Consider the following 23,285-nt stretch of genomic DNA (forward strand, 5'->3'; position numbering starts at 1 on the left):
TTTAAAATATGAGTTAAAATTCATTTTTTCCCGTACAAGAATGTGTGAAATTTTACGTGCAAGAAGACACTTCGCGACAGGCAGATTTTTGAATCAAAGCAATAATTTTGAACACTGCTTCTGCACTTTCGAGTATATGCTTTGATATAGAGATCGCCTAAGATTATTTCTTCCTTAGTAATATATTTAGAGTCAATTATTCCATTTGATCGAGTCTCAGTCTTTTTCAATTAACGCTACCTTTTTGCAATATTAAAGTTTCGTTCTAATTTACTAAATTAATAAAGTAGAGTTACTTAGTTACTATTAAATTAATAAAGTTGATTTAATCAGAAACGTAGTAGTAAAATATAAAATCAAAGAACGTTAGTCCGTTAAATAAAAATTACACAAACTAATCATCTTTTTAGATCAGGATTTTCAGGTTTAACCCTTTCCGTGCCCATTGTCAGGATCTTATTCACGTGCCCAGGTGCTACTTGAATAGGAGAGAGACATTGGGCACGATGATCTAGAATTAAGTAATGTAATAATTGATCAGCGACTGGCGATGTGTTAGTGTATCGTGCACGACGTATTTTCCACATTATGTGTGTGTGTTGTTAGGCCGTGGAATTGCGTCGCTTTCTCTCATTCGTTAATACTTCAAATATTAAAAATGTCGAGACATATATCGATTCAATTTACGTCTCGATAGAATCGCAATTTGTGATAATGTCGTCCACGCGATTAAGTGTAACCACGCTTTAAATATTGCCGTAAATTACAATCATAATTCCAAGTTTACTTACATTTATTTTAACGATATCATTTCCTCAGACGTGTTTTATCACGTTTTACGCAATGGTCACTAGCCTTCGTCAGTCGATTTCAGGAAAACGGTACGTACCTTAGAGTGTGCATGGTGTGTGTTAAGCTCGGGTGTCGGAGGCGTCCCGGGACGTCCTCTCTAGTGTAGGACCTTTGCGCCCGAGCGTTTGTGTGAGAACCGTGGAGCGAATGTGTTGGTGTGCCTGTTTTGCCATTTTTAAATATAGCGCTAGGTAGGATAGGTAGTATACTTTCTGGTATGACTGTTAATTATAAGTAGGTAGGGCCGGGCAGGTTGGCACAGTCTCTGGTCGGGTAGGCGCGTTTTCGTGTGACCAACCTGTTTCTGGAAATCTAATTTGAAAAATCGACGGTGAAACTGGCCCGAGTAGAGCATGCACTCGTCTCTGGTTTTGCCTTTCGATTTTTCGAATTTCGCGGTCGCGGTCGCGAATGGGCTCGAAACGAACGTTTATCGCTCGAGCACGCACATGCGAGTGAGCAACGATCACAGCAATGATCGTTGGTCAGTCCATGTGCACTTCAATCAGCTTCCGCGGTTTATATTTTTATTTTCAAGTTTTTTTTTTTGTTTGCGATTTAGAAGTCTCGAGCTTAGATTTAAGTTTCAGCGGGCATTGCGCCCGAAGAAAGAAGAGGCTATAAGCCGAAGAGGCCCGGCAAACTGCCACTCAAGAGGGCAACTACTAATGGCTACCCATCCTCTGGGTCATCCAGAGCATGGGAAGTCATTATTGTTACTACTTTGTCACTATGCTCGATTTTAGTATTAGTAGTAGTAGTAGTAGTAGTAGTAGTAGTAGTAGTAGTAGTAGTAGTAGTAGTAGTAGTAGTAGTAGTAGTAGTTTGCTTTTTTGGCCGATGTATATAATCGGTCCATCGTCCCATTAGGCAAATCGCGATTTTTCTTATTAGTGTTGCGACAAATTAATTACGGGTTGTATTAGAGTTGCGAAGTAACGAAATAAAATAATCGCGTTTGCTTTAGAGTTGCGAATTACGATATCGCGATTGTCTTTTGCAAATTTTATTATGAATTTTTAGAATTTCTTATAGAACAATACGTATCAGAATTTATTCTGTTTTCTATTGTTTAAGATTAGATTATAAAAATGTTAGTTTTTAATTAATTTTATAGTATTGCAAGTAGCAATACCAGAATATTTAAAGTACCTTATTTATATAGTAAATAGTAATTTTTATTAAATTCACTATAAGAGTTAGCGTTGCGATATTATTCCATCGCGAGTTCTGCTAATTTTTCCTGTTAACGTTGCGATAATGAATGATCGCGTTTTGTTGAGTAGAGTTGCGTTCATAAACTGCCCAAACCCTCCGACTGCAATTGTCGGACACTGTTCCTGTATCACACGTACAGCTGCAAGAACTGTGCAAGTGTGATCGTTCATCAGCAACCTCTTAAATGGTTGCACTTCGATCTCTCGCTATTAGTGTTGCGTATTGCTTAAATACGAGTGCGTAGATTTATACTTATTAGTGTTGCGTATCAAATATCGGGAATTTTCAAACTTTTCTTTTTTTTTTTAATGGTAGATTAATTGATATTGCAGATATAACAAAGCACTCGTCGCGTTTGATTTTGAGAATTTTCTGCTTCATAAATATTAGTAGTAAATTAGTGTTGCGGAACAAAAATATTCAGTTCCACTCTCGGCGTGTTGATCGGGTTTATATAGAGTGGAAGACGATTGAATTTTAGTAGCCCTTCTGGCTACTGCTTTGTTTCCTTTTCAGCGCCCCTTATTAATGCGACCCTTATTACTACGTTTATTACTGAAAATACTGCTATAAGACATATTCTTAAAAGTTAAAAGTTAAAAGACAAAGCAGGTGATTTTATAATAATCGGGGTTTCCCCCATCTTAGTTATTCCAAATGAACTTTTCAATTTTTAATTCAGTTTAAATTCAATTACATAAAATTCTTGTTTTCAACGTAACCCTAGTTTCGATTAAAAAGATACAAATGATTCTCTATATTTGCTAAAATTTAATCAATAGTAATTTGATCTATAATTGACCATTATTAGTAGATTATTTTTCATTTTTTAAATTGTTCTCGTTTTAAAGATGCCTGTTTCTTTCATATAGAAACCAGAAAATGAGTTTGTTCCAGATTTATCAATTTACAGAAATTACATTTCAGTTACATATACGAACATTTCATAGCATATTAAATACGTATACTAGATACTCAAATGATTTTTCTTTCATTGTCTAATTGTTCAGGATTCTCCCCGTTTCCCCATATTTAAAAGAAGCATATTACGATCACTTTGGAGTATATAACTCCTCGATATCTTCATAAGTTTAGTACAACGAGTCGTATGTCTCTTTTGCAAGACTCTAAATTGTATATGCAGTGTTAATAGTTTCATTTCCATTCTTTCGTTCCAAGTTAGACAAATGTATCTTTGATACCGAATGTTGCCAGTACGGTTGCGAATTATTGCACAATGTTTGTACCGATCGATGTAATCGTTTTCGCAAAATAATCAGTTGATTAATTTTTGGAAAACCACTGGAAAGTAAAAACATTGCACAATAATTCGATACCAAGCTAAGAACCACGCTAATACAGTCCAGTTTGGATTACGAAAAGCCACGAAGAGAATTTTGGATAATCTAAACTGGACTGCAACGTGGGACGCCGTTGGACACCGTTGGACACCGTTAGACGCCGTTGGACACCGTTGGACACCGTTGGACACCGTTGGACACCGTTGGACACCGTTGGACACCGTTGGACATCGTTGGACACCGTGGGACAACGTTGGACATCGCAGGACACCGTGGGATGCGAGCGTTTTAGCCTTAATTAATCATAAGATAGATACCTATGTTATGTGCATTGTAAGCTCATTCTGTACAAAGATACTTATCTATCTTGGAACGAAAAATAAAGATCTCGTCGCTCTTGATCCCCTCTCTTACCACACTGGAAAAATTGTTCCCGCGATATATCGGTTCACGGTCGCTCAGTTCTTTCAAACCGTAGCGTGACGTACTCGTTCGCGCGTATTCCGGGTACGTGAGGGTCAACGTGCACTGGACAAATCTTTGGATTCGTAAGTCGCCCCAAGCACACCTCTGTGGTTAGTAACTGCTCGAAAACTGCCCGTCGTTTGCCTCGAATCACGGGAGTTGTCATCGCACTGGTGATACCTGCGATCCGCAATACTGTCCGATTGGTACTTCGGTACTCGGGCAGAGACCTGCATTTCACGTCCTCCGTAATCCTGTTTAAGTGAAAAACTCGCGGGCGGGGGGACCCCACTGTTCAGTTGGGGTAATGCCTTCGTAATCCTGTTCAGCGGTCCATCCTCGTGAGTGGACCCCACTGTGCAGTTGAGGCCTCTTGCCTTCGTAATCCTGTTCAGCGGTCCCTCCCCGGGTTCTCACTTGCTTCAGTTGGAGTGTGTTAAATTGCAGGCCTGTTTGCTGGGTCACTAGTATCATGGGACGGTGCCATCGACCGTGATAAGATCCAGACTACTTGACAGGTATCGAGAGAAGGTCAATGATTGGGCTTTCCGCTGAACCTTAGAGTTATCTGGTACACGGGAGTACGTCGCGTAGGTTTGTTAGTTCTCTCGAGAGATCGCGATCTCGTTCGTTTCGGGCGCGCCGCGATTTTTTCCTTTATCATCTGATTCATCGGGCATCTTCTTGTTTTCCCATTTTTAAGGGAAACTTATTGAAATCACGTTAAAGTTTATAACTTCTCAATATCTTCAATATCTTATAGTGTCGCAAAAGCAGAACGTTAAACAGTTTAATACAGCGACTCGTATGTCCCTTCTGCAAGACACGAAATGGTATATACAGTGTCAGTAGCTTCATTTTCTTCTTTTCGTTCCAAGTTAGATAAATGTGTCTTCGATACCGAATGCTGCCAGTAGGCATGCGAATTATTGTATAATATTTGTACTGATCGATGTAATCGTTGTGTGGGAGATAGATGTTGCGTTACGTATGCTTTGTTCTACGTTTGTAAAGATTCATGTAAGCACTGCGTTGGAGATATGTGTTTCGCAGTTAGACTACGAAGCAACTATTTCTTTACGCAGGCCCATGGTCAAGTAGAGTCAAAACTCGACATTCTGCCAGTAGGTTGAATGTCGAGACCGATGTGTAGTGTTAAATAACCCATGGGTGGGTCTCGTGCGTAGTCATCTCCTCGTGGTGAGACCTGGTAATTGGCACTGTTTTCCAAAAATTAATCAGTCGATTAATCTTTGGAAAACGATACCAAGCCAAGAACTACGCAACAGTCCAGTTTGGATCACCAAAAGCCACTAAAAGAATTTTGGGTGATCTAGACTGGACTGCACTATTAATTTATAACATTTAAGCCATTAATTTATAACATTTAAGCAATTAATTTAGAACGTCTAAACCACTAATTCATAACATATAAGCTATTAATTTTTACATTTAAACCATTTATTCGTAACACTCAAACTATTAATTTATAACACTTAAGCTATTAATTTATAACATTTAAGCAAATAATTGACAACGATTAAAATATTAATTTATAACAATTGAAACATTAATTGACAACATTTAAAACATCAATTTATAAGAATCAAACAATTCTTCCAGGAATCAATAAGTCTCTCGCTAATAGCCTAATAGATCGACAGATGTAACGAAGAAATACCTAACCGTGATTACAGCCAATTAGATCATATTATTCGCTACATAATTAATAACTGTATCACGTACAGCAATGCAGGCGGTATTGAAGAAATAAAGCCATTTTATGTTACAAATATAACGAGTAAATTTACTCGTTTAACTTGAGAAGAATTATAAAAGTACCTGACTATTAAATAAGCATTAAATAAGAATTTTAAATGTCGCAAACAGTGATGTAGGTGTTATTCAAGAAAAAAGAACATTTTATTTTTTAATTAGCACGAGTAAATGAACGAATATCGATAATATAATATAACGCTTAATATGAATGTTATCTGTCTGATTATTTAATACCTTAATTAATTTCACAGCAACGTTATCGACTGCCGTTAGGCTTTTTTTCCCCTTTTCGTTCAAACTAATTGATAGTCGAAAACTAGTAATAAAGAAGTGTGAATTTAGTCTTAGCTTGCAGAAACTATTAAAATGATAAAAAAGGATATCGTATTAAATCGTTAAAGTCGCCAATTTACGATAAAAATTAAGAAATTGTTCAATTCGATTTTGTTAAATTGGAAAAACCGCCTCCTGCTATGTCAAAAAATCGTTACCGTTTGATCAACAAACCGACACATTGTCAAGTTATATAAGGAACACGGAAGTCGCGCGCGAGCTCTTTTGTGCCTGAAATTCCGGAGAGTGAACATCGAAGAAGAACATAAATATAAGGTAAGTAAAAAAAAAATATCAAACAACAACATTGCAACCAGTAATTTATAACGTCTAAACCATTAATTTACAACACTTAAGCTATTAATTTATAACATTTAAGCAATTAATTTATAACATTTAAACTATTAATATATAACATTTAAGCCATTATTTTATAACATTTAAGCTATTAATTTACAACATCTAAGCCACTAATTTACAATATTTGAACTGTTATTTTACAACATTTAAACTGTTATTTTATACATTTAAGCTATTACTTTATAACATATAAGCTATTAATTTACAACATCTAAGCCATTAATTTACAACATTCCAACTGTTATTTTATACATTTAAGCCATTAGTTTATAACACTTAAACTATTAATTTCTAACATTTAAGCCATTTATTAGTTAACTTTTGAACTGTTATTTTATACATTTAGCCATTAATTTATAACATTTAAACTATTAATTTATATCATCTAAGCCATTAATTTATAACATTTAAGCCATTAATCTAAAACAATTACTCCATTAATTCTTAACAGTTATACCAATAATTTATAAAGACATTGTCGCATTAATTCAAAGAAATTATGCTCTTAATTTATAACATTTAAGCCATTAATTTGTAACTCAACAACCATTGATTTAAATCAATACCATCAATTGGTAGTGAGAGAATTAATGATTTATTCGGTTTTATTTTGTTAACGAAATCTATCACGTCTTTGAAGTGCTATTTTATTTCTATACAGCATTATCTTTTAATTTTAAATACAGTATTTAATCTCTCATTTCATTATTTCGTAAAAAACCTGCCACTTCTTTATTATAAAATAAATTTACATCTCTGCTTCCAATGTTTAGAAACTCTTTATGTAAATGGGACCCGATCGTAGTTACCTCCTCGTGGTGGGTCCCGGTAATTGGTATCGTTTTCCAAATAATAATACACCAAGTACTATTTTGAATATTAGTATTATTATTTGAAAACGATATCAAGCTAAAAACTACTTGAATATAGTCTGGTCTTGATCATCCAAAATAGTTTTGGTGATCTAGACTGGACTAACAACCCCCCGCGGGGGCACCGTGGGACATCGTGGGACATCGTGGGACATCGCAGGACACCGTGGGATGCGAGCGTTTTAGCCTTAATTAATCATAAGATAGATACCTATGTTATGTGCATTGTAAGCTCATTCTGTACAAAGATACTTATCTAACTTGGAACGAAAAATAAAGATCTCGTCTCTCTTGAACCCCTCGCTTACCACACTGAAAAAATTGTTCCCGCGATATATCGGGTCACGGTCGCTCAGTTCTTTCAAACCGTAGCGTGACGTACTCGTTCGCGCGTATTCCGGGTACGTGCGGGTCAACGTGTACTGGACAAATCTTTGGATTCGTAAGTCGACCCAAGCACACCTCTGTGGTTAGTAACTGCTCGAAAACTGCCCGTCGTTTGCCTCGATTCACGGGAGTTGTCATCGCACTGGTGATACCTGCGATCCGCAATACTGTCCGATTGGTACTTCGGTACTCGGGCAGAGACCTGCATTTCACGTCCTCCGTAATCCTGTTTAAGTGAAAAACTCGCGGGCGGGGGGACCCCACTGTTCAGTTGGGGTAATGCCTTCGTAATCCTGTTCAGCGGTCCATCCTCGTGAGTGGACCCCACTGTGCAGTTGAGGCCTCTTGCCTTCGTAATCCTGTTCAGCGGTCCCTCCCCGGGTACTCACTTGTTTCAGTTGGAGTGTGTTAAATTGCAGGCCTGTTTGTTGGGTCACTAGTATCATCGGTCTTTGCCATCGACCGTGATAAGGTTCAGACTACTTGACAGGTATCGAGAGAAGGTCAATGCTTGGGCTTTCCGCTGAACCTTAGAGTTATCTGGTACACGGGAGTACGTCGCGTAGGTTTGTTAGTTCTTTCGAGAGATCGCGATCTCGTTCGTTTCGGGCGCGCCGCGATTTTTTCCTTTATCATCTGATTCATCGGGCATCTTCTTGTTTTCCCATTTTTAAGGGAAACTTATTGAAATCACGTTATATAACTTTTCAATATCTTCAATATCTTATAGCGTCGCTAAAGTAGAACGTTAAACAGTTTAGTACAGCGACTCGTAAGTCCCTTCTGCAAGACACGAAATGGTATATACAGTGTCAGTAGCTTCACTTTCTTACTTTCGTTCCAAGTTAGATAAATGTGTCTTTGATACCGAATGCTGCCAGTAGGGATGCGAATTATTGTATAATATTTGTACTGATCGATGTAATCGTTGTGTGGGAGATAGATGTTGCGTTACGTATGCTTTGCTCTACGTTTGTAAAGATTCATGTAAGCGCTGCGTTGGAGATATGTGTTTCGCAGTTAGACTACGAAACAACTATTTCTTTACGCAGGCCCATGGTCAAGTAGAGTCAAAACTCGACATTCTGCCAGTAGGTTGAATGTCGAGATCGATGTGTAGTGTTAAATAACCCATGGGCGGGTCTCGTGCGTAGTCACCTCCTCGTGGTGAGACCTGGTAATTGGCATCGTTTCTCAAAAATTAATCAGTCGATTAATCTTTGGAAAACGATACCAAGCCAAGAACTACGCAACAGTCCAGTTTAGATCACCAAAAGCCTCTAAAAGAATTTTGGTGATCTAGACTGGACTAATAACCCCCCGCGGGGGCACCGTGGGACATCGTGGGACATCGCGGGACACCGTGGGATGCGTGCGTTTTAGCCTTAATTAATCATAAGATAGATACCTATGTTATGTGCATTGTAAGCTCATTCTGTACAAAGATACTTATCTATCTTGGAACGAAAAATAAAGATCTCGTCGCTCTTGATCCCCTCTCTTACCACACTGGAAAAATTGTTCCCGCGATATATCGGTTCACGGTCGCTCAGTTCTTTCAAACCGTAGCGTGACGTACTCGTTCGCGCGTATTCCGGGTACGTGCGGGTCAACGTGTACTGGACAAATCTTTGGATTCGTAAGACGCCCCAAGCACACCTCTGTGGTTAGTAACTGCTCGAAAACTGCCCGTCGTTTGCCTCGAATCACGGGAGTTGTCATCGCACTGGTGATACCTGGGATCCGCAATACTGTCCGATTGGTACTTCGGTACTCGGGCAGAGACCTGCATTTCACGTCCTCCGTAATCCTGTTTAAGTGAAAAACTCGCGGGCGGGGGGACCCCACTGTTCAGTTGAGGTAATGCCTTCGTAATCCTGTTCAGCGGTCCATCCTCGTGAGTGGACCCCACTGTGCAGTTGAGGCCTCTTGCCTTCGTAATCCTGTTCAGCGGTCCCTCCCCGGGTACTCACTTGTTTCAGTTGGAGTGTGTTAAATTGCAGGCCTGTTTGCTGGGTCACTAGTATCATCGGTCTTTGCCATCGACCGTGATAAGATCCAGACTACTTGACAGGTATCGAGAGAAGGTCAATGCTTGGGCTTTCCGCTGAACCTTAGAGTTATCTGGTACACGGGAGTACGTCGCGTAGGTTTGTTAGTTCTTTCGAGAGATCGCGATCTCGTTCGTTTCGGGCGCGCCGCGATTTTTTCCTTTATCATCTGATTCATCGGGCATCTTCTTGTTTTCCCATTTTTAAGGGAAACTTATTGAAATCACGTTATATAACTTTTCAATATCTTCAATATCTTATAGCGTCGCTAAAGTAGAACGTTAAACAGTTTAGTACAGCGACTCGTAAGTCCCTTCTGCAAGACACGAAATGGTATATACAGTGTCAGTAGCTTCACTTTCTTCCTTTCGTTCCAAGTTAGATAAATGTGTCTTTGATACCGAATGCTGCCAGTAGGGATGCGAATTATTGTATAATATTTGTACTGATCGATGTAATCGTTGTGTGGGAGATAGATGTTGCGTTACGTATGCTTTGCTCTACGTTTGTAAAGATTCATGTAAGCGCTGCGTTGGAGATATGTGTTTCGCAGTTAGACTACGAAACAACTATTTCTTTACGCAGGCCCATGGTCAAGTAGAGTCAAAACTCGACATTCTGCCAGTAGGTTGAATGTCGAGATCGATGTGTAGTGTTAAATAACCCATGGGCGGGTCTCGTGCGTAGTCACCTCCTCGTGGTGAGACCTGGTAATTGGCATCGTTTCTCAAAAATTAATCAGTCGATTAATCTTTGGAAAACGATACCAAGCCAAGAACTACGCAACAGTCCAGTTTAGATCACCAAAAGCCTCTAAAAGAATTTTGGTGATCTAGACTGGACTAATAACCCCCCGCGGGGGCACCGTGGGACATCGTGGGACATCGCGGGACACCGTGGGATGCGTGCGTTTTAGCCTTAATTAATCATAAGATAGATACCTATGTTATGTGCATTGTAAGCTCATTCTGTACAAAGATACTTATCTATCTTGGAACGAAAAATAAAGATCTCGTCGCTCTTGATCCCCTCTCTTACCACACTGGAAAAATTGTTCCCGCGATATATCGGTTCACGGTCGCTCAGTTCTTTCAAACCGTAGCGTGACGTACTCGTTCGCGCGTATTCCGGGTACGTGCGGGTCAACGTGTACTGGACAAATCTTTGGATTCGTAAGTCGACCCAAGCACACCTCTGTGGTTAGTAACTGCTCGAAAACTGCCCGTCGTTTGCCTCGATTCACGGGAGTTGTCATCGCACTGGTGATACCTGCGATCCGCAATACTGTCCGATTGGTACTTCGGTACTCGGGCAGAGACCTGCATTTCACGTCCTCCGTAATCCTGTTTAAGTGAAAAACTCGCGGGCGGGGGGACCCCACTGTTCAGTTGGGGTAATGCCTTCGTAATCCTGTTCAGCGGTCCATCCTCGTGAGTGGACCCCACTGTGCAGTTGAGGCCTCTTGCCTTCGTAATCCTGTTCAGCGGTCCCTCCCCGGGTACTCACTTGTTTCAGTTGGAGTGTGTTAAATTGCAGGCCTGTTTGTTGGGTCACTAGTATCATCGGTCTTTGCCATCGACCGTGATAAGGTTCAGACTACTTGACAGGTATCGAGAGAAGGTCAATGCTTGGGCTTTCCGCTGAACCTTAGAGTTATCTGGTACACGGGAGTACGTCGCGTAGGTTTGTTAGTTCTTTCGAGAGATCGCGATCTCGTTCGTTTCGGGCGCGCCGCGATTTTTTCCTTTATCATCTGATTCATCGGGCATCTTCTTGTTTTCCCATTTTTAAGGGAAACTTATTGAAATCACGTTATATAACTTTTCAATATCTTCAATATCTTATAGCGTCGCTAAAGTAGAACGTTAAACAGTTTAGTACAGCGACTCGTAAGTCCCTTCTGCAAGACACGAAATGGTATATACAGTGTCAGTAGCTTCACTTTCTTCCTTTCGTTCCAAGTTAGATAAATGTGTCTTTGATACCGAATGCTGCCAGTAGGGATGCGAATTATTGTATAATATTTGTACTGATCGATGTAATCGTTGTGTGGGAGATAGATGTTGCGTTACGTATGCTTTGCTCTACGTTTGTAAAGATTCATGTAAGCGCTGCGTTGGAGATATGTGTTTCGCAGTTAGACTACGAAACAACTATTTCTTTACGCAGGCCCATGGTCAAGTAGAGTCAAAACTCGACATTCCGCCAGTAGGTTGAATGTCGAGATCGATGTGTAGTGTTAAATAACCCATGGGCGGGTCTCGTGCGTAGTCACCTCCTCGTGGTGAGACCTGGTAATTGGCATCGTTTCTCAAAAATTAATCAGTCGATTAATCTTTGGAAAACGATACCAAGCCAAGAACTACGCAACAGTCCAGTTTAGATCACCAAAAGCCTCTAAAAGAATTTTGGTGATCTAGACTGGACTAATAACCCCCCGCGGGGGCACCGTGGGACATCGTGGGACATCGCGGGACACCGTGGGATGCGTGCGTTTTAGCCTTAATTAATCATAAGATAGATACCTATGTTATGTGCATTGTAAGCTCATTCTGTACAAAGATACTTATCTATCTTGGAACGAAAAATAAAGATCTCGTCGCTCTTGATCCCCTCTCTTACCACACTGGAAAAATTGTTCCCGCGATATATCGGTTCACGGTCGCTCAGTTCTTTCAAACCGTAGCGTGACGTACTCGTTCGCGCGTATTCCGGGTACGTGCGGGTCAACGTGCACTGGACAAATCTTTGGATTCGTAAGACGCCCCAAGCACACCTCTGTGGTTAGTAACTGCTCGAAAACTGCCCGTCGTTTGCCTCGAATCACGGGAGTTGTCATCGCACTGGTGATACCTGGGATCCGCAATACTGTCCGATTGGTACTTCGGTACTCGGGCAGAGACCTGCATTTCACGTCCTCCGTAATCCTGTTTAAGTGAAAAACTCGCGGGCGGGGGGACCCCACTGTTCAGTTGAGGTAATGCCTTCGTAATCCTGTTCAGCGGTCCATCCTCGTGAGTGGACCCCACTGTGCAGTTGAGGCCTCTTGCCTTCGTAATCCTGTTCAGCGGTCCCTCCCCGGGTACTCACTTGTTTCAGTTGGAGTGTGTTAAATTGCAGGCCTGTTTGCTGGGTCACTAGTATCATCGGTCTTTGCCATCGACCGTGATAAGATCCAGACTACTTGACAGGTATCGAGAGAAGGTCAATGCTTGGGCTTTCCGCTGAACCTTAGAGTTATCTGGTACACGGGAGTACGTCGCGTAGGTTTGTTAGTTCTTTCGAGAGATCGCGATCTCGTTCGTTTCGGGCGCGCCGCGATTTTTTCCTTTATCATCTGATTCATCGGGCATCTTCTTGTTTTCCCATTTTTAAGGGAAACTTATTGAAATCACGTTATATAACTTTTCAATATCTTCAATATCTTATAGCGTCGCTAAAGTAGAACGTTAAACAGTTTAGTACAGCGACTCGTAAGTCCCTTCTGCAAGACACGAAATGGTATATACAGTGTCAGTAGCTTCACTTTCTTACTTTCGTTCCAAGTTAGATAAATGTGTCTTTGATACCGAATGCTGCCAGTAGGGATGCGAATTATTGTATAATATTTGTACTGATCGATGTAATCGTTGTGTGGGAGATAGATGTTGCGTTACGTATGCTTTGCTCTACGTTTGTAAAGATTCATGTAAGCGCTGCGTTGGAGATATGTGTTTCGCAGTTAGACTACGAAACAACTATTTCTTTACGCAGGCCCATGGTCAAGTAGAGTCAAAACTCGACATTCTGCCAGTAGGTTGAATGTCGAGATCGATGTGTAGTGTTAAATAACCCATGGGCGGGTCTCGTGCGTAGTCACCTCCTCGTGGTGAGACCTGGTAATTGGCATCGTTTCTCAAAAATTAATCAGTCGATTAATCTTTGGAAAACGATACCAAGCCAAGAACTACGCAACAGTCCAGTTTAGATCACCAAAAGCCTCTAAAAGAATTTTGGTGATCTAGACTGGACTAATAACCCCCCGCGGGGGCACCGTGGGACATCGTGGGACATCGCGGGACACCGTGGGATGCGTGCGTTTTAGCCTTAATTAATCATAAGATAGATACCTATGTTATGTGCATTGTAAGCTCATTCTGTACAAAGATACTTATCTATCTTGGAACGAAAAATAAAGATCTCGTCGCTCTTGATCCCCTCTCTTACCACACTGGAAAAATTGTTCCCGCGATATATCGGTTCACGGTCGCTCAGTTCTTTCAAACCGTAGCGTGACGTACTCGTTCGCGCGTATTCCGGGTACGTGCGGGTCAACGTGTACTGGACAAATCTTTGGATTCGTAAGACGCCCCAAGCACACCTCTGTGGTTAGTAACTGCTCGAAAACTGCCCGTCGTTTGCCTCGAATCACGGGAGTTGTCATCGCACTGGTGATACCTGGGATCCGCAATACTGTCCGATTGGTACTTCGGTACTCGGGCAGAGACCTGCATTTCACGTCCTCCGTAATCCTGTTTAAGTGAAAAACTCGCGGGCGGGGGGACCCCACTGTTCAGTTGAGGTAATGCCTTCGTAATCCTGTTCAGCGGTCCATCCTCGTGAGTGGACCCCACTGTGCAGTTGAGGCCTCTTGCCTTCGTAATCCTGTTCAGCGGTCCCTCCCCGGGTACTCACTTGTTTCAGTTGGAGTGTGTTAAATTGCAGGCCTGTTTGCTGGGTCACTAGTATCATCGGTCTTTGCCATCGACCGTGATAAGATCCAGACTACTTGACAGGTATCGAGAGAAGGTCAATGCTTGGGCTTTCCGCTGAACCTTAGAGTTATCTGGTACACGGGAGTACGTCGCGTAGGTTTGTTAGTTCTTTCGAGAGATCGCGATCTCGTTCGTTTCGGGCGCGCCGCGATTTTTTCCTTTATCATCTGATTCATCGGGCATCTTCTTGTTTTCCCATTTTTAAGGGAAACTTATTGAAATCACGTTATATAACTTTTCAATATCTTCAATATCTTATAGCGTCGCTAAAGTAGAACGTTAAACAGTTTAGTACAGCGACTCGTAAGTCCCTTCTGCAAGACACGAAATGGTATATACAGTGTCAGTAGCTTCACTTTCTTCCTTTCGTTCCAAGTTAGATAACTGTGTCTTTGATACCGAGTGCTGCCAGTAGGGATGCGAATTATTGTATATTTGTACTGATCGATGTAATCGTTGTGTGGGAGATAGATGTTGCGTTACGTATGCCTTGTTCTACGTTTGTAAAGATTCATGTAAGCGCTGCGTTGGAGATATGTGTTTCGCAGTTAGACTACGAAGCAACTATTTCTTTACGCAGGCCCATGGTCAAGTAGAGTCAAAACTCGACATTCCGCCAGTAGGTTGAATGTCGAGATCGATGTGTAGTGTTAAATAACCCATGGGCGGGTCTCGTGCGTAGTCACCTCCTCGTGGTGAGACCTGGTAATTGGCATCGGTTTCCAAAAATTAGTCAGTTGTTTAATCTTTGGAAAACGATACCAAGCCAAGTACTACGCAACAGGAGGATCACTGTGCGTTTCGCTGCTTAGACTGACCTCTTTTCGTTCGTGTAAGGAGGTTCGTTCGCGTGCAGGAATATTTTGGCCGATTTTTAATTATCAATAATTAAAAAACAAGTTTCAAGAATCACCCCTTGTATTGTTTTGAAACAATAGCCGAACATGCTGTATAAAGAACTATATTTACCACAAAAAATAACATTTTGAACTTCCCTACTATTTTTTTGACAACGTAATGGAAATAAACTAAAAAATAATAGCCTGTAGAAGACCGCTCTTTAAAAATTCATTCGCGTACTGCAACTTGTTAAATATTTCAGAACCAGAAATAATAAAGCAACAGCTGTATATTCGAAACTAAAGTTTCATCTAAAAAATGGATAAAGTTACCAGTTACGATTGTTAAATCTCATAGAATTATTTTGTTATATAACAAACTCTGTGTGTTGAGTACAAAAGGTCTTTTAAATTGGTAGCAAAATTTTCGATATCAAAAAAAACAGCGATAGTATATACCGAATGTATGTAATAGTATACATATAACGTACAAGTAACTTGCGGTATAAATTGGATTCAGCAAGATTCTGTGGCTCAAAACGAAACGAAAAAATCTTATTCTTGATTTTCCGCCCCAAATACTATATATATGTCGGATCACGATTCGAATTTTGGGCGCGCGACGACTCTTCATGTGGACTAGCCATCGTTTCACAAAGCCGAGATTTTATTTACACGTATATACAGGTCTATCACTAAGCTTAACAAATAATAAGTACAACTAATAATAAGTCTAACAAACACTAAGCCTAATGAATAATACGATCTACGAATAATTAAATTAAATAATACTATTAGCAATGTTTGAGTTCAAACGAATCCACGGTCACCGGGATAACTCCTTACTAAGCGAAACTAACTTAGACGCAAATGCGATCGTCGAAAATGCTCGATGTGTCACTCTCCAAGGCAATCGCAAGAATGCCAGCCTCGTGGAGATTCTTCTCCCTGTACGATTGCATTTTGTTTTCTATACCCGTTTGGAAGCATCGAGAAGGTTCCAAACGCCGTTGCTAGGCACACTCGTTAGAAGCATCGAGAAAGTTCCAAACGCCGTTGCTAGGCAGTTTCTGCCTGGAGTTTTGATTACTAATACAATGTATGTCCCATTGCATCGGCACCTCCGAGGCAACATCACACGTGGCTAGGCCCGCTCTCGAGGCCGCATGCCGCCACAACCACATTTCTCGGAAAACACATACAACCACTCCAGACCTCCGTTAGATAAAACATCCATCCCGTGACCGTGGCTACGTTCAGCGACCGATTGTCACCTCGAACCCAATCTCGCTTATTACAAATCTTAAGCAATTACAACTATAATAAAATCTAGGCTAAGGTACTAGAGGATGTTCCCAAAATTTCCAAGGAAAGGCTTCGGCTTTCCTTTCATCTCCGACATATATATATTAGTAAACAGCAAAATATATTATCTCCGTTTTGTAACTGGTGATTTAGATCTACAGTCTGATAATTTCATTTAAAAAAGAAGTGAATCCTTTTAATTATCAATTCGTCATTAATTTCTACAATTCGGTACAAATCGTCAAAAGTATCCAGATACTCACGAACATACAAAATGTATATCCTCGCCTTGATACGTTTACATTTCTAACCGAACAAGTTCACACTGAAACGCGTGCAAACGCGTATCGTCGAACGAGTGCATTTTGATTCGGAGATTACTGTAAGCCATACGCACCCTCTGCAAGGGTGCAACGAGACATCGCGTATGCAAGTACACGAAATTCTAACGCAAATCCTTTGGTCGGAATGCCCGTAAAAGGGCGAAGGGATGAAAAAGTAGACGTTCCATCAAGGAAATTATTCCGGCTGGTATCGAATCACGAAAACGGAGTATAGAGTGCAGAGACGGTACAAGAAAGGAAGGCGTTCGTTTGTTCTGGGTCAAGCTCGAATATTTGAATTGTAGATTGTTCCTGATCTTCGTGACTGTTCGTCGAGAATAAAGATGATAAGAGTCGCACAGCGGATCAGAGCGTAGATCACATAATTTTCCGCTGTAACCGTGACTTAATCAGCCATCCGGAGAAAATGAAGTTAGATTATTTATCGAGTCCGAAAAGTGCTCCGGCGAATAGAGAAAATGTTTAATTACGAAATGTATTGTTTGATAAAACACGAACGTTCGCGCGCTATAATTCGGTTGTCGCTAACTTATCGAGTATTAGCGCTATTACCCCGACGGTAGCCAAACGCTATGGTATGCGAACAGGGCGTTCTTCCACCTCGAAAATCACTTTCCAACTATAACAATGTTATCGCTAATTGCCACCTTGCATTCGAAATGTCAACGTTCTTTCGCTCGGTTTTAACCGAAACGGACGCAAGAAAGGCAAAAGAATTGGAAACTTTGTTAACGACTTGAAAGAGCTATTCTCGAATCTAAGTTGAATGTGAATGACTTTAAGGCAAGAGGAAACTTTGAACCGTCGAACGCACCACATTACCAGACTGGTCGACCCTGGTCCCTTTACGGTTATTTTAATTATGTTTTAAACGAAATAGTTCAGACCGTCCTGACTACATATCTGTTAATACGACCGCGTGCATTAAGCGGAAAGGGAAAACGAATTAATGAAACGAAAATTCCGATGAAGAATTTCATTATACGATCTCGAGTATTCTACAGATTTTTATCGGCCGTGGTTTGATAAGGAGAATCGTTACGTCCCCTTCCGCCCTAACTATTTTACCGTCCAACTGCGATTTTAAATGGTTGCGGTGGAACGTATCGCTCGCATGTTCGTCCCCAATTAAAATCTACCCGGAAACATTTTCAAACAGGTGGCAGAGGAAATAGAAGTACAACGACAGGGAAACAAGCCGCGTTATAAATCAAATACAATGAAGAACTCCCATCGTAAATCATTATCGCGAGAAACGTTAATAACTAAAAAATCTCTTCGTGTATCATTGTACTACTATTATTATTATTATTATTATTGTTATTATTATTGTTGTTGTTGTTGTTGTTATTATTATTATTATTATTATTGCTAATATTATTATCGTTATGTTTTGCTATTCCATATAAAATATAAATTCCATAAAATAACCGTACTCAATGCAGATTATGAACTTTAAATTGGATGTATTTTACACAACTGATTAACCGTGGAAATTGACTGCATGCAAGATGTTCTTTTTCAATAAAAACTAACAATAACATGCAACGCGTGTTAAAACTACGATCAGTTTCACGCTTTTCAACTAGCAATTAAAAATTTTGATTGTTAGAAGGTCGATGGATACGTTATTTCGAAAATTTAAATCCTAAAACTCTTCGAATTTAATGTTTCGCATACCTCTATTGCAAATGATTGAAATGATTCGTTAAACGTTCGGCAAGAAAGAGAAATATATTTCTTAACATATTGCAAGTTCGGGTAGCACGAAGGTTGACTAAGGGCTTCAGCTTCCTGCCATTGTAATTACGAATTCACGCGATAAGCGTTTTATAATGCAACTCACCGTTATTAATCGCGGCGAATGCAACGGCGCTGAGCAGCCATGCAGCCACGCTGATGGCGGACATCTTCGTTTGCCTCGTTGCAAGTTTCACCTCACATAATACGTGCCTCTTGGACGTTGGATAGAGCTGGAAAGAGGAACAGACACATTGTATTAAGCACGTACATGCAGTCCTAAGATATTGCAGGTTCGTTCGTGCGTTCGTAATTTTTGTAAGAGCCACCGCTTTAGTAATATCAACTTGGCAGAATCGTGGCGTGTACGTGTGTCATCGTTAAATTACTTTTTTTACATGAACAATAAAGGAATTTTTCGTCCAACTCTAGTCTCATGCCTGTAGGTTGAGGAAACGCTCTATTGTCAGATCCTTTGAAATCTACATTCTCTCGTTAATCTTTAATCTTCGAATCTGCATTTATCCTTCCATCTCTTGACAATTACATACTGTACGGAGGAGTTAGCAATAACGAAAATAACATTTTTATATCACTGCTTTTCTTGATGGAAAATGTAGCTCCAGATATACTTCGTGTTGAAGTAAGCGATTGAATATCCAGAGATAAAAACAAAACATACAATACACTAGCAAATATTCTGCGAGATACTGATACTGAAATAAATACTTCAAAGTAATTACAATGGACGATCAAACCAATTTAACCTACTTACGATAGCTTAAATTCTTTTAGCATTTAGAAGTTGATTATCTCGTCATTATAAAAGAACATAAATAACCAATTTTAACGGGCACGGAAATAAGTATCACTCGGCAGCAAAGTAGGTCACAAGTTTATATAAACATTCTTTTATTACCCTAAAGTTTTATATTCATTTTTAGATCATCGTTTTAGACACTATGTTAATACCTTTGCGAAAACAATGGCACACAACGATCGATAAAACGATATCTTTTCTCTGAAAAGTAGCGACAATCCAAACAACGTAATCGCAAAGACAAACATCCAGCAGAACAGGTTCTCCAGAAACCTAAATTTCGCGTACGACAGACAAAGCTTCGACGCTTTAACTCGGCGTTCCCATTCAGAGGAATTTCGCTCGCTTCGCGGCACGAAGAAGAGCAACTAAAAAACGTTAGAAAAAGAAGTACCAGAGACGTCGTAAACTTTGTCTAAGAATTTTCACGCTATGCGCGGATGATCTTCGATGCGAGTCGTCCTCTTTCTTCCTCCGTTTCTTCTTTCTACCTTTCAAATCTTAACGTCGTGCACACACAATCGCGCGAATACGTATTCGTATTTGGACACCTGATGCAATTCGATCAAGAATTTGATTTTTGTTATATTCTCAAAGTTGTGATCGAAGAACGTCTCTTTGATGTTAACTCTTTGCTACTTGCCATAAACGGGATCAAATACTCTGCTTAATTTAATTCGATACAAGATATGTACGTGGGTCGTTTCAGTTCCACGTTTATCTGCAATTAATAGTTGGCATTTTGTACGATCTGCCTAAAGTTTCAGAATATGGTTGGAAACGCGCATTTCGATTATTCCAAGATTCCAACGTTGAGCAGACACGTGTAAAGTCAATTAGTACAAGCGTGTTCGAAGATTCCTACACCTTGAATCATTGCTCTTTTATTGATATTAATAAATATTATCTACGTATCGTTTTCATCGATATCAATTAATTGTATACGGTTATTTGAGATAAGATCAAAGACGAAAATTAATGGATCGTTCGAAAAACTCCTAACGTTTTTCATAGTCGATTTATTTGAGTGAAGTTTGCAGAGAATTTTTTGTGTACTTACTGAACATCAAACGCATCAATTAAAGAGAAAATAAATAAAAAAAAAAACGTTCAACATTCATTAAGAGGTTCCGTCTGAATTTTCTTGTTCGTATTCTCTCCATGTTTTCATCGCAAGAAACTGGATATTCCTGAAGCCTGCAGAAACTAGCAAAAACAAGTTTTTCAGTGTAACGATCATAGAGTTAACTAGTAGGTAGCAAAAAGTTACTGCAAGAAGCTACAAATATTTGTACACTTATACCGTGCTTGTACTGATTCCAAGAAAATGTAACGTCCTCTAATATTTTTCTCGACTTTGCGATAACCTTCCCAAACGATCGCATAGACTGGAGAGTTTCGTTTGAAGTATATTCTACGTATCTACAATAATTTGGAAAGAGAATTGTTCAAATATGATTCTGCGTTTAAGGCCGGTAGCGATACATAAAACGAACTGAAGAAGTAAATTCTTTCGTGACGCGACGAAAGCGTGATATTTCACGATGGATCCATGATAAAGGGAGCGACGTGCTGGTCGCATCTTCGGCTGTTAATCGTCGACGAAATGGCCTGTGGTGGCCAGGGTTGACGTCATAGTGCGTCCCCCAGGTGGTTCCGGTCCACCCCCGGCTCTCGTCACGCGGTCCATTTATTCAAATCACACGCGATGCGACACAACACAACTTGGAAACGCACGCGCGTCGAGAGATCTCTTTGACGAGAACAACAGAGCAAAGGGGTTGAGGGACAAGGAGAGACAAAGAGTTAGAAATAGCATGAGGGAGCGCGACAATGGTGAAAGGAGAGTAAAGAGGAAATGTTAGGGAAGAAAAAATAGAAACGTGGAATTAGAAAAAGAGAAACAGCGCGTGAGGGGATGAGTACAGTAACGTGAGAAAGGAAAGAGACAGAGAGAAGGGGAAGAGGAACAGAAGATTTGGAGAGATTGAGAGGGAGGCAGGTGAAAAAAAAGAAAAGGAAGAGTCACAGAAGAGGGAAAATGGAGAGGGAAAAGCTATCACTCCATCCGTCCCGACTACTTTTGGAAACCTGCACACAACTCAACCAACCCTTCAGATACACGTTTCTCGCAAGTTCTCCGCTCCTTTCATCCGGGTTCGCTTTTACTTTATGCAACGGTTGTGCATAGACTCTATATACGTATATCGTCGCGCACCGTGTGCAACGAAAATCCGAAATTCCGCTTTGCCACGGGCTTACGAGAGCGTCGCGAGCTCGTCGCCTCGCGCATCCACGCGCATCCGTTTGCTTACAATTTCAACCAACTACCCCCTTCGCGCAGTTAACAAATTCTTCGTGAGCAACTTTTTTACGTTGGATATCGATTATTATTTTTTCTAAATAATTGCGATATTTTTGGATTACATGACGCATTCAAATCGTACGCAGTGAACGTGTTAAAAATCATAATGGATTATCGATTAATGCTACAATTTTATCTGCAATTTGAGGATAGATTAAATATGTTTCTTCTTATTATGTTCTATTAATTTGTGTTTGCCTTATTTATATTTGATAAATACTACAGATAATTTCTTTTTACATCTTAAATTACCTTTCTAAATTGCGAAGTACATTTCCTACGTTTGCCATTCATTTCAGTTTTAAATTGCGTGATATTCTGCAATTAAACCTAGCAAATACTTACACTTTTAGTAGCAATTAGTTAAATAAAAACTTTGATTGGCAATTGATAGTTTACGACATTCCGTGCAGTTATTATAAAAATAATTCGAGCTGTGTGTTAGGGAAACATTTGAAAGGACGAAGTTTACAGGAAGTTTACTAGAAATATGTATCTAACAGTATTAATACCAACAACCTTGACAACTACAAGGATTTCGATAGCAATCTTGCTCGGTATTAACCTAAATCTTGTTTCGAAGCATCTAAACCTATCTGCAACTAGCGGGTCTTATTGTTGACTAAGTTTCCTTTCGTAAACAATTGCGACGTTTAGAAATTTATAAACTTTGTCAAACTCTATACATATTATGTACCAATACGACACAAGTTAATACTCGTGCGATTGCAGTTTCAATAGAAGTTTGAAGAATGGTTCACGGCAAAGTGTGATAATCTGTATAATGTAATAAACTCGTAAATTGACGAGCCACTGATAAATAATTTAATTTACGAAATAATTGGAATATAGAAACTGGCATTATTTTTTAACATCAGCATGTTCTCCGATCTTTTAAGCATTTCTGTAAAATTAACCAACTACCAAATACGAATTTATTAAAATCTTGAACATCATTATAGAAAAGAAGTCATAAAAGTTAAAGATCATCTTCAAACGAGTAGAAGTACCGTGGTGCAATGAATAATAGTCCTCAAAATTTTCTTATGTTAACAGTGTGACTGCACTTAAAACCAAAAGCTTCCCTACGACAAGAAATTCAGACAGGTATTGATCCTTAAACTTTATTCTGATTCAAGCAGATATTTCATGTTCGTCACAATTTAATTTACATTCACGTGTTATTATTCAAATTACATGAAAGGTTTTATCTCTTACATAAGTTTGGTCAATCTTTCACACAGGGATAAAAAGGCTTTTCATTCGGCTCTTCGCTTTATCGGTTTAAAATAAAATATTCAACGATACTGACAACAACAATGCAGCCTTCGTTGGATGGGGATTAAGAAATGGTCTGAATACATAAAAGCAGAATATGTTGAATAAAAGTCATTTGTTGAATAAAATGCATTTCAATTGTATAATGTTCGAACATATAATTTCTTCTAATTACTCCTTTATTTAATCATTTTCTACTGTATAATGAAAGTACACAAAAGA

The 23,285-nt window shown here is 39.8% G+C and overlaps 1 protein-coding gene across 5 annotated transcripts in view; it reads right to left on the reverse strand.

Moving 5' to 3' along the window:
- Positions 1 to 23,285, reverse strand: part of LOC138190003 (neurotrimin) — a 493,943-nt gene that overhangs the window by 464,224 nt on the left and 6,434 nt on the right. For 4 of the 5 annotated variants that reach the window (XM_069132408.1, XM_069132407.1, XM_069132406.1 and 1 more), the window contains exon 2: positions 18,707 to 18,833. In XM_069132408.1, coding sequence (XP_068988509.1) covers positions 18,707 to 18,770 — 64 coding nt within the window. In that variant the 5' untranslated portion in view covers positions 18,771 to 18,833. Of the gene's footprint in view, positions 1 to 18,706; positions 18,834 to 23,285 lie in introns of those variants that run through there. The other variant, XM_069132409.1, reaches the window with a different exon arrangement.

Source organism: Bombus flavifrons, chromosome 2, assembly GCF_040668555.2.
Source record: "Bombus flavifrons isolate JBK064 chromosome 2, iyBomFlav1_principal, whole genome shotgun sequence".
NCBI classification, from domain to species: Eukaryota; Metazoa; Arthropoda; class Insecta; order Hymenoptera; family Apidae; genus Bombus; species Bombus flavifrons.